We start from the raw sequence: 19,331 nt of genomic DNA on the forward strand, positions 1-19,331 counted from the left end.
CACACTGAACAGAAATCACTACAAAAAATCAAAAGTGCAGTTACCAACAACTACCTTTATTTATAGATAGGTGTCTGAGTATTTTAAACAGCTGTTGATTCGTTTTTCTGTTCAGTACACAACAAAAGTGACCAATCAAACATAGTTTAAGCACACTGAACAGAAATCACTACAAAAAATCAAAAGTGCAGTTACCAACAACTACCTTTATTTAAAGATACGTGTCTGAGTACTTTAAACAGCTGTTGATTCGTTTTTCTGTTCAGTACACAACAAAAGTGACCAATCAAACATAGTTTAAGCACACTGAACAAAAATCACAACAAAAAATCAAAAGTGCAGTTACCAACAACTACCTTTATTTATAGATAGGTGTTTGAGTATTTTAAACAGCTGTTGATTCGTATTTTTGTTCAGTACACAACAAAAGTGACCAATCAAACATAGTTTAAGCACACTGAACAAAAATCACAACAAAAAATCAAAAGTGCAGTTACCAACAACTACCCTTATTTATAGATAGGTGTCTGAGTATTTTAAACAGCTGTTGATTCGTATTTTTGTTCAGTACACAACAAAAGTGACCCATCAAACATAGTTTAAGCACACTGAACAGAAATCACAACAAAAAATCAAAAGTGCAGTTACCAACAACTACCTTTATTTATAGATAGGTGTCTGAGTATCTTAAACAGCTGTTGATTCGTTTTTCTGTTCAGTACACAACAAAAGTGATCCTTCAACCATAGTTTAAGCACACTGAACAGAAATCACTACAAAAAATCAAAAGTGCAGTTACCAACAACTACCTTTATTTATAGATAGGTGTCTGAGTATTTTAAACAGCTGTTGATTCGTTTTTCTGTTCAGTACACAACAAAAGTGACCCATCAAACATAGTTTAAGCACACTGAACAGAAATCACTACAAAAAAATTAATACAAACACGAGTTTGGCTAATGCCTCCATCCTTAACTGTAAAAGCCTAAGGCCTAATGTGGCATTTGCATTTTATTGGAAACTATATGTGCCTTGAACATCCCTTGGAAAGCACTAATAAAATTAAACTGAATATTTGGTATATTATGATATTAACTGATGAAAGTTCAGCAGTTCAAGATTTTATTTCTTTCTAATCTTTGTTTTCAATCTTGTAAGACCAAAAGAAAATATTTGTGACATAACTTGTTTTAGTAAAGCGCAAATCAAGCAGTAGGCCTTAAAACCATTACAGTTGCGAAATGGGGCAGTAACAAACTCTTGTTTATGGTGATTTTTGTTCAATTTTATGTTTGATTTGCATATTCAATTTAAGTTATATGCGTTTTAAAATTTATTTATTAATTTATATTAGTGCCTGTCGAATGTTTGTTTGATATGATTGTTTATTTAATTTCTGTTCGTTTTAGGTTTCATTTATCCTTTAATAGCTATTGCTGGTCATTTTGAGTTGGAATGATTATAGGAATTTATTTTTGCTGGTTTATGTGTAATATGGCTCTACATTTCTTTGAACAATTTTCTTCGAAAAGTATTTTTTTAACTTAATTTGTGTTCAATTTTGATTGCCAATGTTTCAAGTAATTCAACATTCCCTATTTCAACATCATTTCTTTAGACAACGTATCGAAACATCAACATGATTTTTTTCGACATTAAAGTTTCAAACTTCAACATTCCCTTCCATTCCCTGGAAATAGTCAAAAAAAGATGTAATAGCAGTCAAAACTTTGCTTCAATATCCTTAGCCTTTTCGGAAACATCCAGGATCAGATGTTTCCCCCTTCTCCTAATGATAAACTTTGTATGTAAGAATTGGAGAAATTGCATAATTTACATTCCTTACCCTGGGGGCAGCAGGGGTATGGGATCCATTGATCCCATACATTCCCTTCCATTCCCTGGAAATAGTCACAAATAGATGTAATAGCAGTCACAGTTGCAAGTTATTGCAGTTGGAAGTAGTCACAATAGCAGCAGTAGTAGTAGAGATTCTGAAAGTTTTAAGTTATTATTCTTACCTGTTCCCAAGACAGTGCAGATAGGCCTTTTTGATAATTTTGAAATGTGTAATTTCTTTTTAATTTAGCTCAACCAACCTCTTAACATTTCCCAAAACTTTGCTTTAATATCCTTAGCCTTTTTGGAAACATCCAGGATCAGATGTTTCCCTCTTCTCCTAATGATAAACTGTGCATGTAAGAATTGGAGATTGCATAATTTACATTCCTTACCCTGGGGGCAGTAGGGATATGGGATCCACAGAGGCTCAGCTATTAGAGGTTGTAACTATTTTGAATAAAATGGCTTTTCAAGATCTTTATCAGTGTTGAGGAGAGAAGCTAAAAGGGCAAGAGAGGGAGGGGTCACTGCCCTTTGTTCATTTTCTAACATGTCCTTGAAGTTTTAACTTAACACCCTTAGCTGTTCCTTGTATATTGATGTTGGGTTCTTTTAAAACTCTCTTGCATATAGTGTGTTTTGATTTTGTTTGACATCCCACCCAATGTTCTCTAAAAGTTTAACAGAGGCAGCACTATAGTATTGCCAATAGTAAAGGCCATATGGGTTCAATGTTTTACCATTATTTTTTGTACCACAGAGGCACTTAAACAATAAAGGGACGTTGAATAATCTGTGGACGGGGCCCATTTGATTGGAAACTGGAAGTTCTAGTGCTCTTTTTAAGAATCAAAAGTGAAGAGAGGGGAACTAGTCTCCCCACCCCAAGCTTTTTTCTCCAAATGCATCCAATCAAATTTTCAGATAATTGCCTTGTCCAAAGTAACCTTTAAGTAATCCAGAGTTGAAAACAGCACCCAGGGAAAGGGTTGTAAGTTATGCAAGTTGCCAATTGCTAACAGATAAGGTTTTTACGGAATGGGCGGTTGTACAGACTACAGAGGAAGTTTATTCAATTTGAAATCAAAAGTTCTAGTTCCCATTTTAAGAGGAAAAAGAGATCAAAGGCAACCAGTCCCCCACCCTTTTTGTCTCAAATACAGCTGATCAAAATTTTATTGCCTTGTCATTTTGTCCAAAATGGTCCAAGGACCAAACATATAAGGGTAACATATAAGGATGTTTAATAAAAAAAAGGGTATGTTTGATCCTTGGTCTTCAAGAAGGCTTAGGATAGTAAGATGAAACTTTAAGGAAATGTTGAGAGGGATGACAAACACATTCAAAACAAAATGTGCTTAGTGGTTGTGAAAAGGGAATATCAGCAATATCTAAAGAACAACTGGGATCTTAAGCTAAAAATTTCTAGATATGTTGAGAAATGAATGCCAAGCCACCATTGCTCCATGGCAATAATTGTAAATTATACAATTTGCATATTGCTCACATACAGAATTTATCGTTAGGAAAAGGGGAAATATTTGATTCTGGGTGTATCTGAAAAGGCTATGGGTATTGAGGTGAAACCTTGGAGAATCTTGAGGGGTAAGTTTATTTTTAATCAACAAGTACTATATCTATGTACAACCAATTTATCAAAAAGAAGGACCAGCAATATTTTGAAGGTTCCCTCCCATGCTTTTTAATTGCAATCCCTCCACATATACAGGATCGAAATGGTTCAATAGAAATTTTCTTCAAAATGATCAAAAGTTCAAATAACTATGCCTAATAACCACCTATAGGTTTGAAGAGGGATGCTGAACACAATAAAAGACGTTGCGTGTGTTCTCATTGTCATAAAGACATATTATCAATACCTAAGGAATGGTTGAAGGTATTAAGTTGAAAATTTCAGAGGATGTTGAAGAGCTATTGGAGGGTACCAAGCCACCTTTACCCTTTTTAGATACTCCCTTCCCTCATCATTGATAAAAATTTAGAAAAAAACAATTTTGTTCAAAACAGTCAGAAGGTCCAGTAACTATGCCTCCAGGGATAGAATGTCCTCAGGGTATTAATGGTAAATTATTCAATGCTGTCTCTTACATGCAGGATTTCTCATTATGAAAAAGGAGGAACTTTTTATTCTAGGTGTGTTTGAAAAAGCTTTGAATACTAAGATGAAACTTTAGGGCATTGAGGGGTATGTTAAACAAAATTTAAAGATACTATGTTCATCTTGTTTATCAAAAACGTGTACCTGCAATACAACAAGAACAGCCAAAAGTATTAAGGAAAACGTGGTCAGAGGGCAACCAGTCCCCCATTCCCTTTTCAGCTTCTCTCCCTCAAAAGATATCTGGTCAAAATTTTGGAATAACCATCTTGTTCAAACTAGTCAATAAATTCAAATAACTATAGGCTACCTCCAGGGATAACTTAACCCCAGAACCCTTGGAACAAGCGTTGTAAATTAGATAAGTTCCCCACCGTTTATATACAAGGTTGGTAATTAAAAAAAGTTGGTTTGTTTGATCCTGAGTCGCTAAAAGGGCTAAGAATGCTAACTCATTCTAGTGGTAACATATTATCCAAGGGTGCAAAGAACAAGAAAAATTTGATTTAATATATAGAAATTTTCATTAACAATATTTGTTGACAATACAGAGCTACAGCTTTTATTATCGCCAGAGACTTCAATCAAACAAATAACGAGCAAATGGCAAATAAAGACCTAAAACAAGCAGTGACAATTCTGACCCACCAAAGCGAAAGCATGCTTGACCTAATTCCATGGACCATTACAACCATTACCAACCACCATGTTCATTAGTGATTAAAAACTCTAACCACTTTGTAATTTGCTCGTTGGTCAAAGCCAACTTTTCAGAAGAGAAGAAAACTAAAGTAACAGCTCAACCTTTCATTAGGGAAGGTATATCTTCCTTTGAATTCTGGATTGTAACCTTTGACTTCAATGAGCTCTCCTCTATACCAGACATTGACCTCAAAGCTGAGGCTCTGAACTCTTTTCTTCTACAGAAAACAGGACAATCTATCAAACAGTTAGTGGTAACGAAATGTAGTAAAGAGCGACCCGGCTCAATAGTAAACGAAACTCTAAAAAACGGAATTCTGATGCTAATAGCCACATCAAAAGAATCAGATGTTTATGCTACCTCCAGGGATAACTTAACCCCAGAACCCTTGGAACAAGCGTTGTAAATTAGATAAGTTCCCCACCGTTTATATACAAGGTATATAAGCCTATATAAGTTCTATCGCAGTGAGTCCTTACCATCAAAAGTTGCCTTATTTTGGAAAATAGGGGGAAACAACCCCTAAGAGTCATCAAATCCTATCTACAAAAATATAGAATTTCGTATTTTTTGCCAAAAGACTAGTCACGGGTGCGTGTTTAGTTGTTTGTTTTTTTTCCCAGGGTAGTTGCATCAACCCAGTGGTCCTAGGACGTCGCGAGAGGGTTCATTCTAACGGAAATGCAAAGTTCTAGTGCCCTTTTTAAGTGACCAGGAATTGGAGGGCACCTAGGCCGCCTTCCACACTTATTTTTTCCCAAAATCAACAGATCAAAATTTCGAGATAGCCATTTTTTCAGCATAGTCGAAAAACCTAATAACTATGTCTTTGGGGACGAATTACTCTCTCACAGTCCCCGAGAGAGGGCCGCAAGTTACAAACTTTGACCATTGTTTACATATAGTAATGGTTATTGGGAAGTGTAGAGACATTTTCAGGGGGATTTTTCAGTTGAGGTGGGGGGGTGAGGGGAGGGCTTTACGTGGGAGGATCTTTCCATGGAGGTATTTCTCATGGGGGACGAGAATTTCCATGAAGGGGGCATGGCATTTTCTAGTATTATTTAAAACAAAAAACAATTAAAAAATAAATATGAAAAAGTTTTTCAGCTGAAAGTAAGGAGCAAAATTAAAACTTAAAACCAACAGAAAATATTAAACATATGAGGGGTTCATCTCCTCCTAAATACCTCTCTCTTTACGCTAAATTATTTTTAGTTGCTCATACAAATTTAAAAGTTCTAATTGCCTTTTAAGTAACCAAAAGATTGGAGGGCAACTGGGCCTTCTTCCCTGCTCCTTTTTCCTCAAAATCTACTGACTAAAACTATGAGAAACCCATTTAGCCAAAAAAGATTAATATGCAAATTTTGTTTTAATTATTCATGTGCAGAGAGCTAAAATCAAAACGTGTATTAATTCAAACACGTTCAGAAATTAAATTAAAAAAACAAGTTTTTTTAACTGAAAGTAAGGAGCAACATTATAACTTAAAACGAAAAGAAATTAATCCATATATGACAGGCGTTGTTCCCTCCTCAACAACCTTAGTAAAAAAAAGACTTTAGCTCTTTATGCTAAAGTCATTTTTCTGTTAGAAAAAATGGAGTTGGGAGAAAGAGCCAAACTTTAGCAGGCCATTGAGGAGGGAACAGTCCCTTTCACATACGGACTAATTTCTGTTTGTTTTAAGTTTTAATGTTGCTCCTTACTCTCAGTTAAAAAAAACTTGTTTTTATTATTTAATTGTAGCAAGTGAAAATGATAAGCATTGGATAAACCTAAAAAGTACTAATCCACCCAATGTTAGTTCCACTGAAACAGAAAAGTTGCACCCACAAATAACATCCTTTTTGCACCAGCAAAGAAGTTGAACAGATCTGCTAAGAAAGGATATGTTTATAACAAATTGGCTTCAGAGTTGACTACTAGCCCCTATACTTTATTAAATAAAAAAAAACTAGTTTTTTTAACTGAAAATAAGGAGTGACATTAAAACTTAAAATGAACAGAAATTACTCCGTATATGAAATGGATTGTCTGCTCCACAATCCATCGCTCTTTCCGCTACAGTTTTTAATTGTTTTAAAAAGTAGAATTGTGGCAAAGAGTCAAACTTTAGCGTAAAGAGCGAGGGATTGCGGAGGAGACAATCCATTTCATATACGGAGTAATTTCTGTTCGTTTTAAATTTTAATGTCACTCCTTACTTTCAGTTAAAAAAACTAGTTTTTTTTATTTAATTTCTGAACCTTTTTGAATTAATGTATGTTTGATTTTGGCTCTCCGTACATAAATTAATAAAATGAAATTTGCATATAAATTCTTTTTTGGCTAAATGGCTTTCTCTTAGTTCTTAGGTTATTACACTAAATATTAAGTTTTATCCCAATTCTTTAAGAATGGCCCCTGAATCAGAAAGGTCATTTAATAAATAGTTGAAATTACTAAAAATACTTTAGCATAAAGAGCGAAGTATTTATCTCCTCCTGAATACCTCGCTCTTTATGCTAAAGTATTTTTAGAACCCCTCATATGCGTAATAATCTCTGTTCGTTTTAAGTTTTAATGCTACTCCTTACTTTCAATTGAAAAAACTTTTTCATGTTTATATTTTCATTGTTTTTTTTAATAGTAATGCTAGAAAATCCTGCGCCCTTTTCATTGAATTTCTCTTCCCCCATGAAATATTCCTCCAAAGAAAGATCCTCCCGCACAGCCTTCTCCCCTCAACCCCATACCAAAACCCAAAAAAATCCCCCTAAAAATGTCGGTACACTTCCCAATAACCATTACTGTATGTAAACATTGGTCAAAGTTTGTAGCTTGCAGCCCCTCCCCCAGGGACTATGGGGGAGTAAGATCCCCAAAGACATAGTTACTGTGGTTTTTGACTATGCGGAACAAAATGGCTCTCTCAAAATTTTGATCCGATGACTTTGGGATAAAAATGAGCGTGGGAGGGGGCCTAGGTGCCCTCCATTTTTTTGGTCACTTAAAAAGGGCACTAGAACTTTTCATTTCCGTTAGAATGAGCCCTCTTGCAACACTCTAGGACCACTTGGTCGATACGATGACCCCTGGGAAAAAACAACGACAAACAAATAAATAAACACGCACCCTTGATCTGTCTTCTGGCAAAAAATATGAAATTCCACATTTTTGTAGATTGGACCTTGAAAATTGTTTTCTATAAGGTTCTCTGATGCCCTGAATGCGATGGTGTGATTTTCGTGAAAATCCAATGACTTTTAGGGGGTGTTTCCCCCTATTTTCCAAAATAAGGCAAATTTTCTCAGGCTCGTAATTATTGATGACAAAGACTAAACTTGATGAAACTTATATATTTAAAATCAGCATAAAAATCCGATTCTTTTGATGTATCTTTTAGCATCGAAGTTCCGTTTTTTAGTTTCGTTTACTATTGAGCCGGGTCGCTCCCGGGTCACTCCTGGCACGAACTGTTTGATACTCTAAAGTCAAACGTTTATCTAGAAAACTCGTTAATAGAGATATGAAGATACAGAAAGATGATGGGTCCTTGGTGTGGTCAATTAAAGTAAGATTACTTTTCATAGCAATATGTTCTACTTACCTATCATTAACTGAAGAATATATTGAAAATCTCTCGTCTTGTTTTCCCAAAAAACAAATTGTATAAATATCCAAATAAACAATGTTCAAAGAACTTGGAAAACGAAAAAGGAATTATGCTTCATATCCAGGTGAGGTACCTATCAAGTTACTCATTGAATATGCAGTATTTCTAGCTAAACCTGTAATGTCCATTATTAACCAATGCTTCAGACAACAAAAGTTCCCATGAGCCTGGAAGAAAGCTTATGTATGCACTGTGCCTAAGGTAAAATACCCCAAATCCTATGATGAGCTCCAATCCATATCAATAACCCTCAATTTCGCCAAAGCGACCAAGTCGTTCATATATCATAAACTTAAGCTGCAAATAAACCCTGACCTTGACCCTTACCATTACAGGTGCCTTAAAGGTAGCAGTACAACTTGCTACTGAATGCAGCTCTACCATTAAATTACCGAATGGCTAGACAAAGGAGGTACCATAGTTGATCTGCTTCTGGTTAACTAAAGTAAGGCTTTTGATTTAATACACCACACCACAGTTTTGCAGATTCTAAAACAGATGGATGCTAGAAAGGTCATTCTACTACTAATTTTAGACCTCTCAAGACATTGAAGTCAGTATATCTATTCAATTTTCCCTCAGGATCTTGACTCTAAGGGTGGAAATAAGACATGACATTGCACAAAGTGCTAAACTTGCTGCTCTTTCTTTTTCAGCTGTCATTAACTATTTTTGTGACAATACTTACAAAAGATTCAAATTTGTCAGTCCTGCTGAAATACAAGCTAATTGAAAAGTATCAAGTAATCATTTAGTTCAATAATGACATAGAAGACAATTTCAAAGATCAGTGCAGTTCAAATGAAGTTCAGATTAATGTTAATAAGACCAAAGTGATGCATTTAAATTCTCTGAAAAGAGAAGCTGCTTAACCTGAATTCTAGTACCCTACCACTTTGACTGCAGTTGTCCTTGGTGTGATATTAAATAAACACTTTTTTATTTAGCCCACACATTGCTAAACTTGTAAGGAAGGTCAACTAAATGCTGTGATCCTTAACCACAATGCATCAATTTGAGTTTCCTATTGAGCAAATAATACTAGCTTACATGTGTTATGTTTGCTCTTAACTAGACCATACATGCCCAGTTTGGGGACCATAAGTGCATAACATCAACTACTTCAACAACAAAATTGAAACAGTGGAAAAAAAAGTTTAAAATTCATCCTCAGAACCAAGTATGTCACTTATGAAGTTGCCTTCACAGCTCCACAAATCCCAACCCTTAAAGAATTAATGTACCATCTGAGGTGTAAGTTTCAATACTTTGGGTGACAAAAACCATTCCCTACTACCCCTGGCTGCTGCAGTCAACCAAAATAAATACTACAAAACAACAAAGAGAGAAACATCAACAATGAACAAACAAACAGGACTACAGCCAGTAGAAAGAAAAGATAAAAACTAATACAACATGGATATTTCACCTGTATGGAAACAAAGCATCTTCAATGCTAATGAAACAAAGACAAAAACTTAAGAAACATAAAAACAAATAAAATCCAAAACCAAGAAAAAAACAACCCAATCAATATCTACAAGTGTCACAACCAATCTTATAGGTCATAGAAGCTACTAGAGTTGCTTCAAGGAGAACACCAAAGCAACTAGATAAAATAAACAAGAAGTTTAATTATTAAGTTGTGAAAAAATCCTACTGTTTGCTACTATTGCTACAATTCTCTTAGTCTTGTATTTCATCTTATCTCCTGGAGATTTTACATAGCCTTAATACCCCATTAACTTCTGGTTCACTTTTAAGAAGAATGCTATAAATTGGGTCAATATCAAATTTCATGTATCTGTACTTATTGATAAATTAGCAAGAACATGTTGTTTTTTTTTATTTCAATAGCCTCCCCAGCCCACTGTGAAAACCCTGTATCATTAGAAATGCCAATGGCATCATTGCATAATAAATAATGATCAGGCTGGTGGAAAATGTGATTAGCTAAAGCCGAAACAAAGATTTCAGGAGGCTTAGTCAATTTTAGAGCTTTTTCTATTGAGTTATGATACTCAATAAATTGTTGGTGAGTATGGCCAATGTAAAAATTTTCTAAACAAACAAGGAATACTCTAAGTCCCAAGGCTATCAAAATAAAAACATATTCTGGCTAATTTATCAATAAACACAGATATAAGTTATTTGAATATTGACCCAATTTCTAACATTCTTCTTAAGGGTGAACCAGTAGTTAACAGGGGTACTAAGGTTTTACAAAATCACCAGGGGGCAAGATTAAATAAAGGACCTACAAGAATTGTAGCAATAGTACCAATAGGATTATTTTGCAACAGAACAGTTAACTTCTTGTTCATGTTATTTTATCCAGTTGCATTGAAGCAACTTTATTAGCTTCAGTGATCTATAAGATTGGTTATGACAATTGTAAATATTGATTGGGTTGTTTATTTCTTGGTTTTGGATTTTATTTGTTATTAGGTTATTTTTGTTTTTACCTTTGGCTCATCAGAATTAAAGCCACCTTGTTTATATACAGGCAAAATTTCCACATCATTTTAGCTTCATCTATCCTTTCTACTGGCCATAGTCTTTTTTATTTGTTCTCTGTTGTTTTTTTTTGTCATGGCTGGCCAAATTGGCATAAGATCTTTCATTCAATAAATGCCACAAAAACATGTTTCAGTAAATCATTTGTTCCTTTTTTACTTGTGTGATAAATTGCACTTAGCATGTCTTAAAAGTTGCATAAGTTAGTTGTAGTACAAACCATAACTATGATAGCTATTTTTATTAAAAAAATTCTTGATTTTTCTTTCCTGTTCATTTTTTCTTTTTACCACAAAATTTAAATTTGACCATTTGGAAATAGTTCAAATTTTTTTTCTGAAATAAAAATTTTATCTCTTGGTGCTGTTTTTCATGTTCTTTCCAAAAATAATTGTTTCACTTGCATATCTAATCTAAATACCTTTAATGGACCCTAAAGTGGCACCTAATTACTTATCTTTTGCACAATAAATAAATTAAGAGAAGAGGTTAAAAAAATACAAAACAATTATCAATCAATTCCTCCCAAGTCACATATTCAACAAACACTGATGAAAAACAATCAAAATCAATAAATATAATTAATAAATTTCATATTAATATTTTTTTAGTTAGGGAAAGTGGTTTATGCATAGAAAAATGATTGAATAAGTTTTTAGCCATGGTATGATTAATTGTTTTCTTTTAACCATTTTGAATTATGTGGAATAAACCAAACAAAACCAATAAAAATATGGTGTAAATTATGAACTAAGAATTTTGTTATTCAAGTTTTTTAAGTGCATTTGAAGGGAGCAAATTATTAAGCTATAGGTCTGGATAGACAAAGCATAAAAAATATACTGAGTAGGCAGGTGTTCTTCCCTAGTCTTTACTTTAAATATAGAACCTTGTGTACATTGATAAAGAAAACATGCTGTATAACCTTAATTATAAAGAACTTCTTTATTGTGATGTTTTCTTTCAGTTTTTTACATGTTCTTATTGTGGTTAATATCTGAAACTATCTAGGGGAGGGGGGGGGCAAAAGGCATTGCTAGAAAAGTAACTATGCTATTTGAAGATTGCATAGCTCTAGGAATTATGTGGTGTTGTTTGGGAGGGGGGTAGTTGACCCTCCAAATAATTAAGAGAAAGAATGGTAAAATTCTAGTTGATTGACTTTTGGCTATCTAGGAAATGGGTTAGGTTAGGAAAATGAAACTTTCAAGGATGAGTCTAAACGCTAAAGAGTGTCCTGGGAATGTATTTTGAAGTGCCCATCTGCACTCCTTCTCCCTCTAGAGGGCCCTGAAATTTGCTTACATGACAAAAAAAATATTTTCCCTTAATTTTCAGTCACCAGTTGCCTTTTCTCTGCCTTTAGTTCTGAAAATGCAATTCCTGTTATTTGAGTAGAATTCTGAACCATACCAATATTTTTTTTTCTTCAAAATTTAGGAAATGTTTTTGCATATCTTTAAAACCTTATAAATTGGGATTGAGCAAAGTTGTGAAACTGAAAACAATATTGTTGTACTTAATTCAAGCAGATGATCTGTTTTGCAAGGTTTTACTTTTATAACAAACATATTTTTAAAGGTCAGCAAAGGTCAGGGCCCTCTAGAGGGAGAAGAAGTGGAGGTGGGTACTTCAAAATACCTTCCAGGGACATACTTTAGCCTTTAGACTCATCTCTGAAAGTTTCATTTTCCTAACGGGTTAATTTATAGCAAACAGTATTACTGGCTTTTGTATAAAGCAAATATACTATTCAATGCCTTTTTTTATGGTGTTTACAAATATAATAATTGCTTTTACTGGAAATTCAGATTTGAGCAGTTTTTGACCTCTTAAAAATGACCAAAATATGGGGTACAAAGAAGGCTTAAAACATTGGTCTCAGGCATTAAAACATTGGATTCAAGCTTACTGTTTCATTATAAATTAATTTTTTAAATGTTGTATTATCCACAAGCAGTGATTTTCCATGATTAAATTGGATAAATAAATTTTATCAATGTTATGGTATTTTCTTCTTCCTTGACATCAAATTTTAAATAAAATCATGCGTTTTTGGTCAAAAATATGAAAGCTGGCTATTACAAATGCCAGTTATACTGTTGGCTATAAATTTAACTATATTAAATACAGCAATGGTTAGTTTATGTATTTAATATATGCTATGCTTTACCCCACCCCCCTGATGTGCAAATATATAGTCCAAATTGGTTTCTAAACTATTACAGATTTGCAATTTCAAATATACTATTATTTAAAAAAAAAAAAAAAACCAAAAACATATGTTTTAATTGAAATTTTGGCAACAAGGAAGAAGAAAACGCCATAACATTGATCAAATTTATTTATCCAATTTAATTGTGGAAAATCAGTACTTGTGGATAATATAACATTAAAAAATGGATTTACAATAAAATGGTAAGTTTGATTCCAATGTTGTGAAGTTTGAGACCAATGTTTTAAGCCTTTTTTATACCCCATATTTAGGTCATTTTTAAGAGGTCAAAAAGTGCTTAAATCTGAATTTCTGGTAGAAGCGCTTATTATATTTGTAAAGAGCATAAACAAAGGCATCAAGTGGTATATTCACTTTATACAAAAGCCAGTAATACTGTTTGCTATAAATTTACCCATTTTTTACCATTTAGACTCATCCCTGAATGTTTCATTTTCCTAACCTAACCCCTTTCCAAGATAGCCAAAAGTCAATCAACTAGAATTTTACCAAAAAATTATTAAGTAACCCATGTCCCTTGACTCTCTGAATGGAGAATCAACAAAAATATTTTCTCCTAATTCCTTTCTCCCAATAAATTACTGGAGCTAAACCTCTGCAAAGAGTCCAATTGTAGTATTTTCCCTCATTTAGCAGAGTTCCTTTAGAGGCAGTCAACCAATATATATTTGCCATGTCCTAAATGTATCAGCCTCAGCTAAAGTAAGAATTGTATTGTTTTTCTTTTATTGTTTCAAATATTCCAGGGATGGTATCTGGGGCTTTCAGGGGGAAGAGAGGGCAGGGTACATTATCAGAAAAGATTTGGAAAGAACATAGCCTAACCTATAATAAAGAATAGGCCTATAACACTTACTTTTGTTGTAGGCAAACATGTTTCTTTTAGAAGTAATCCACTACTAAGCTCCTAAAAAATGAAGTAGCACCCACACCAAGCCTGTAAACTACTGGTCCAGGTCTTTACAACAAAAACTAAAGTTAATATTAATCTAATGACTCCTGAGTTGTTGATCATCAATGTCTTCTGTAGAATTCAAATTCTGTTGAGCAGACCTTCCTTGCTCTACCCATTTCTCTTTATTTCTTGATAAGGTAATCTGAAACAGGTTTTCTTCATATCCCTATTTCATTTTTTTCTTTTAGATAGACCTATGTACATACCTTAGGTATTTTCTCATGCACAGCTTTCAAAATAAGCCGCGGAAACTAAAATTTAATTTAGGACGCTGCAGCCATCTGAACTTTTAAATCTTAAGAACAAGTTATCAAAATTGGAAATGCAGACAAAATGGAATTTCGCTACGAAAATCTGTGAGCCCAAATCCACTATAGCATCATTTTCATGCACAAGAGACTCCAATATGGCTTGGATATGTGTAGTGAATCAAGTGTTTTTATAAAATAGGTCCAAGAGCCAAACAGAGGATCGGAACTATTGGGTGAAAGCGCTTTCTGCGGATATTACGATAATTTTTCAAAATTGTTTTCAAAGTAAAATAAGAAAAAAGACTGAAATATACTCTGATACTCTATTAATTTAGCTTTTATATTCCATTAGCTTTGCTATTTTATTCTTTTAGTCTGAAAGAATGCCATTTCATTTCATGTCGTTTGATTTAAGAAAGATTGCAAAACTAAATTTAAAAAAAAGCCAAAACTTTGGTTCCCATTGATGTGACTTTTTTTAAGCAAAACGATAAAGACTAGGGAAGAACATCAGCCTACTCAGTGTATTTCTTACGCTTTGTCTAACTAGACCTATAGCTTAATAATTTGCCCCCTGCAAATGCACCCCCATCTTACTGTTTTATGTTTATTCCTAGTATGCAGTTGGATACAAAACTTAAAAAACTTGAATAACAAAATCCTTGATTCATAATTTACACCATATTTTTATTGGATTTGGTTGGTTTATTCCACATAATTCTAAATGTTTAAAAGAAAACAATTAATCATACCATGGCTAAAAACTTAGGATGTGAAAATAAAATTAAATGAAAATTTTTATTCTGCTTCGGCCCTCCATGTTCGAAAAATACGGACTATTTAGTTCTTTTTGAGGAAATAATTCAGATAACTAATGTGAATGGTCTACCACGGTCTATTAGAGAGACAGTTGAGATTCAAAGGTATATAAATAGGAATTTTACTATAAATAGAGACACTGGAGATATTTCTACAAGCCCAATTTTTAATGATTCAAATAAGAGTATTCCTCAGTTTAAGGTAAAACAACCTGTCCACATTTCGATTCTGTAGGGAAGCTAAGTCTGTTGCTTAGCAGAGAATTTTTGCGCAGTCCAATTGGTGAATGTGTCTTTCATTTATTCTGCTATATTTTTATCTAGTATCTATTTGTCTCTCTTGCAATGTACTTCAAAAGGTTAAATTTTTTTTTGTTTATTCGGCACTGAGAACAACTCGGTGAAGTTCTTTGTCAAAAAATTTGTTTATTTTCTGTTAATGTTGTTCCACTGGCTGACACTACCCTTGTTTTTCTCTGCTTTTTCATTTTTTTCTTTTATTATAGTTTTTCTTCTTTGTTTCATAGGACAAAATATAATATCAAATTTACCCTTGTGGCAGTATTCGAGAGAGTAATTTTATGGTTTGATGTGGATTACTTGGCTTTGAATGTGGGCAAGTCCCATTTTCTTATTTTTACCAAATTTCTATAGCTTTCCCTAAGCCTACATACCCTCAAGTGTCACAAGGCTCATTGTGTAGACCAAAGAAATGAGTGGTCCGGTTTCTTGGTATCCTGCTTGAAAACCTTTCGTTTAGATATTATGCAGCCACAATTAGGGCTAAGGTCTAACGGAGTAAGGGCATCATTCAAAAACTCGGACACACATTTCCTGTATCTATTCTTAAACTTCTTTTTTCTGCCTTGTTCAGTAATATGTTTTGTATTGCCCCATTATATGGATGTCTACTTTTATTCTGCACTGTGGGGAAGGCATGGAGTTTAGTATTAGAAAGGCTTATTTTGTGAAAGAAAATCTTACATTTATTTCTTTACGTTTTTATTGACATGGTCTTGTTCATGAAAAAAATAAAATTTGAAATTTTTTTCTCTATAAGAATCCATAATTTGGAATGCTATTTACATGTTGAAAAAACTTTATCTATTATTTTGAATCCTGAAAAAAATAACACCTTTTAACATAAGATCCTACCTCCTCAAATTGACCTAAAAAACAAAACTTAATATCATTCCCCGAAAATTTCATCTATGTTCATTGATAACCTGGATACACGTATAGTTTTTGGACTTATTTAAATATTAAGAGCTGATAATCAATAGTAGTAGCTTCGAAAGCTCCAAATTAATGCCCCCAGTCCTTTTCGATAGATTGCTAAGGTTTCTTATTGGCAGCAACACAAACAGTACCTTTTTTTAGTTTTAAAGCAACATTTAGTTTTACAGCATAATGGACCAATTAAGTAGTTGTGGAGGGTTGATATACCCAATATCCATTGAGACATAGCTGCTGGAATGTTCCACTGTGCTGATGTCAAAATTTTGATTGGATGTATTGAAAACAAATTGGCTTGGGCAAAGAACTGCATGTCATACTGTTGCTTTTTACTCAAAAAGGACACTAAAGCGTTTAATCTTGAATCCAACTAGCCTCTTTAAAATTTTCAATGACATTTCTAGCTTTATAGAGCTAAACTGCCTATGATATAGCTTCTATGCTCTGCTGAAAATATGCACGCACATAGTTTTTTTGTTTAATTGAAACTCCCTTAAAGTGTTCCCTAAAAGTTTCTTTTTAATACCTTAGCTCCATTAGTTACACTAACTGTAATTGTAGCGTTGATAGTATATATATGCCATCTTTTGGCCCAAAAACAGATGATACTTTCTCTTAAAAACCCTGTGGACATAGTGTGTTTTGATTTAGTCCCATACAGTTTCAATATTTTCCTATGTTTTTGCCTTAATATCCTTAGTTTTAGCAGTAGTAGCAGATGCAGTAGAATTAATAGTAGTAGCCTCGTTTTTAGTGGCAGTAGTAGCTTTAGAAGTAGCAATAATAGTAGCAGTAGTAGCAGTATGAGTAGGAGCTGTAGCAATATGATGCAAATATTGTCTTTTGGTTATCTCAACTTCCGCTACAACAAGCCCTGTCAGTTTATACCTCACATAACAAACTGTTCATAAGACATTGCTGTTACATCCAAACCGATTTTTGACAAAATTTATACAGACGAAGTTTTGTGATTTAGGTCACCACCTTAAAAAATTCTTAAAAATCATACCTTTGTTTATAGTTGTAATAGTAGTCTTAGTAGTAGTAATTGTATTACTAGTAGTAGTATTAATAGTAATAGTGGTGGTACTAGTAGCACCCGCAGTATTAACCGTAGTTTACAAGTAAATTTACAAGTAGTTGTAATAGAAGTAATATTTGAAGTATCAGTAGTAGTACAGAATGCAGTATTGATATAATTATTAGAGTAACGTGCGCATATTGTCTTTTGCTCAGCTGATTTTCCCATTTTAGTGTTATCTGAAAGTTTTGACTTAATAAACAAATCAATTCTTGAGATACGCTCTTTTGACAATGCGCATGCACATAGCATCTTTTGATTTAGTTCAAATCTTTCTTTAAGTTTGTAAATAAAGTAGCGTGGTGGTAGTAATAGTAGTAGTAGTAGCAGAGGTAGCAGTAGCAGTAGTGGTTTTTGCAATAGTAGAGGTAGCATTCAAATAATCTCTTTTTGACCATCTCCCTTAGCATTTCCTCAAATTTTCAAGTCAATATACCCCTTCATTAATGAAAGGCTCACATGAGTTTTCTTCTTCGCTTTGGAAAATAAAGTTCAAACATGCATATCAATCTCAATAATATATACTATATGCAAACAATGAACGAATTGCCTAATTTACAGCCCTCGACCAGAGGAATATGGGGAGGTTGGCATGCCCAAGGACATAATCACTGGACCTTTCAACATTGCTGAACAAAATAGTACACCTAAAATTTTGATTGTATCTGTTATGGGGAATGATAGCCTTGTGGGGGAGATATGGGTTGCCCTCCATGAACTTTTGACTCGTAAAAAGGGCACAGGATCTTTTGACTTTGAATTAAGTGAGCCCCATCCGATCCAAAATGTATCCGATCCACCATCCGTTCCATAAAACCTTGTCTGCAGAAAGCATTACTTACAACCTTTGCCCTAGGCTTCAGAGGATTTTGTCAACACAAGATTTCCAGTCGAATGGAGCCTTTTCTAAAGGTCATACAACTACCCCTTCCATAAGAAGCTTATAGGCCAGCGGTGCATATTTTACAACCCTTGCCCCAGTCTGGAGAGATTATATCCACCCAAAAGACCTTGTTGTTTCATCTTTGGACTTTTTTGAACCAATGGCTAAATTGAAATTTCTATCAGATACATTTGGGGAAAAAGACCGCAAGGGTAGGGGGCTAGATACCATCCTATTAATTTGCCTCTTGAAAAGGGCATTAGAACTTCTAATTTTTAATCCAGTGAGCCTCTTTCGAAGTCAATACAACCACCCTTAAATAATAGCATTATTAGGCCCTGAGCATAACCTACAAACCTTGGACTGCGGGCTGTGAGGGGGAGGTTGTCTGCTTCAAAGACATAACGAATGAGTCTTCGCCGAATAAAATGGTTTTTTTCAAAATCTCGATTGGATGTATTTGGGAAATGATGGCCGTATATGGGGGCGGGGGAGCTTGTTACCCTCCAATCTTTTTCGGCTATTGAAAACGGCACTAGATGTTGTAATTTCAGATCGTATGAATCACTTTTGAAGTTTCTATGACAATTCCTTCTATAAAATTATCCCTGATCTAAAACCGTAAGAAGGAGAGGAGTAGCTGCGCTCCGATCACTTTGAATCCTAAAAGGGCACTAGAGCTTCTAAGTGTAATTCTATTGAGCCCCTTCCCAAGTAGATACAACCAACCTTTCTATGAAAATCTTATATATCCACAGAGTATAACTTACAACCCTTGCCCTAAGGGCTGTGGGGGGTTGGCATCCTCCAAGACATAATTTACAGACCTTTCAACAACGCTGAACAAAATGGCCATCTCAAAAATCTGATTGGATGTGATTGTAGAAATGATGGGTGTTGGGGAGGGGGCACTGGTCACCGTCTAATCGCTTTGACTATTAGAAAGGGCACTAGTCTTTTCAATTTCCAAACGAATGAGCCCTTTTCAAAGTTTCTACGCCAACTCCTTTTATGCAAAGTGCCCTGGTA

At 34.1% G+C, this 19,331-nt stretch overlaps 1 protein-coding gene and 1 pseudogene across 4 annotated transcripts in view; one reads left to right on the plus strand and one right to left on the minus strand.

Moving 5' to 3' along the window:
• LOC136025392 (uncharacterized) overlaps nucleotides 1–14,310 on the minus strand; it is a 79,323-nt gene extending 65,013 nt beyond the window's left edge. For 2 of the 4 annotated variants that reach the window (XM_065701384.1, XM_065701380.1), the window contains exon 1: nucleotides 4,766–4,866. In XM_065701384.1, coding sequence (XP_065557456.1) covers nucleotides 4,766–4,847 — 82 coding nt within the window. In that variant the 5' untranslated portion in view covers nucleotides 4,848–4,866. Of the gene's footprint in view, nucleotides 1–4,765; nucleotides 4,867–8,259; nucleotides 8,483–14,239 lie in introns of those variants that run through there. The other 2 variants (XM_065701383.1, XM_065701382.1) reach the window with 2 other exon arrangements.
• The window catches only part of LOC136025559 (small G protein signaling modulator 3-like), a 27,717-nt pseudogene continuing 22,146 nt past the window's right edge, over nucleotides 13,761–19,331 (plus strand).

This window comes from Artemia franciscana, chromosome 3 (assembly GCF_032884065.1).
Source record: "Artemia franciscana chromosome 3, ASM3288406v1, whole genome shotgun sequence".
NCBI lineage: Eukaryota > Metazoa > Arthropoda > Branchiopoda > Anostraca > Artemiidae > Artemia > Artemia franciscana.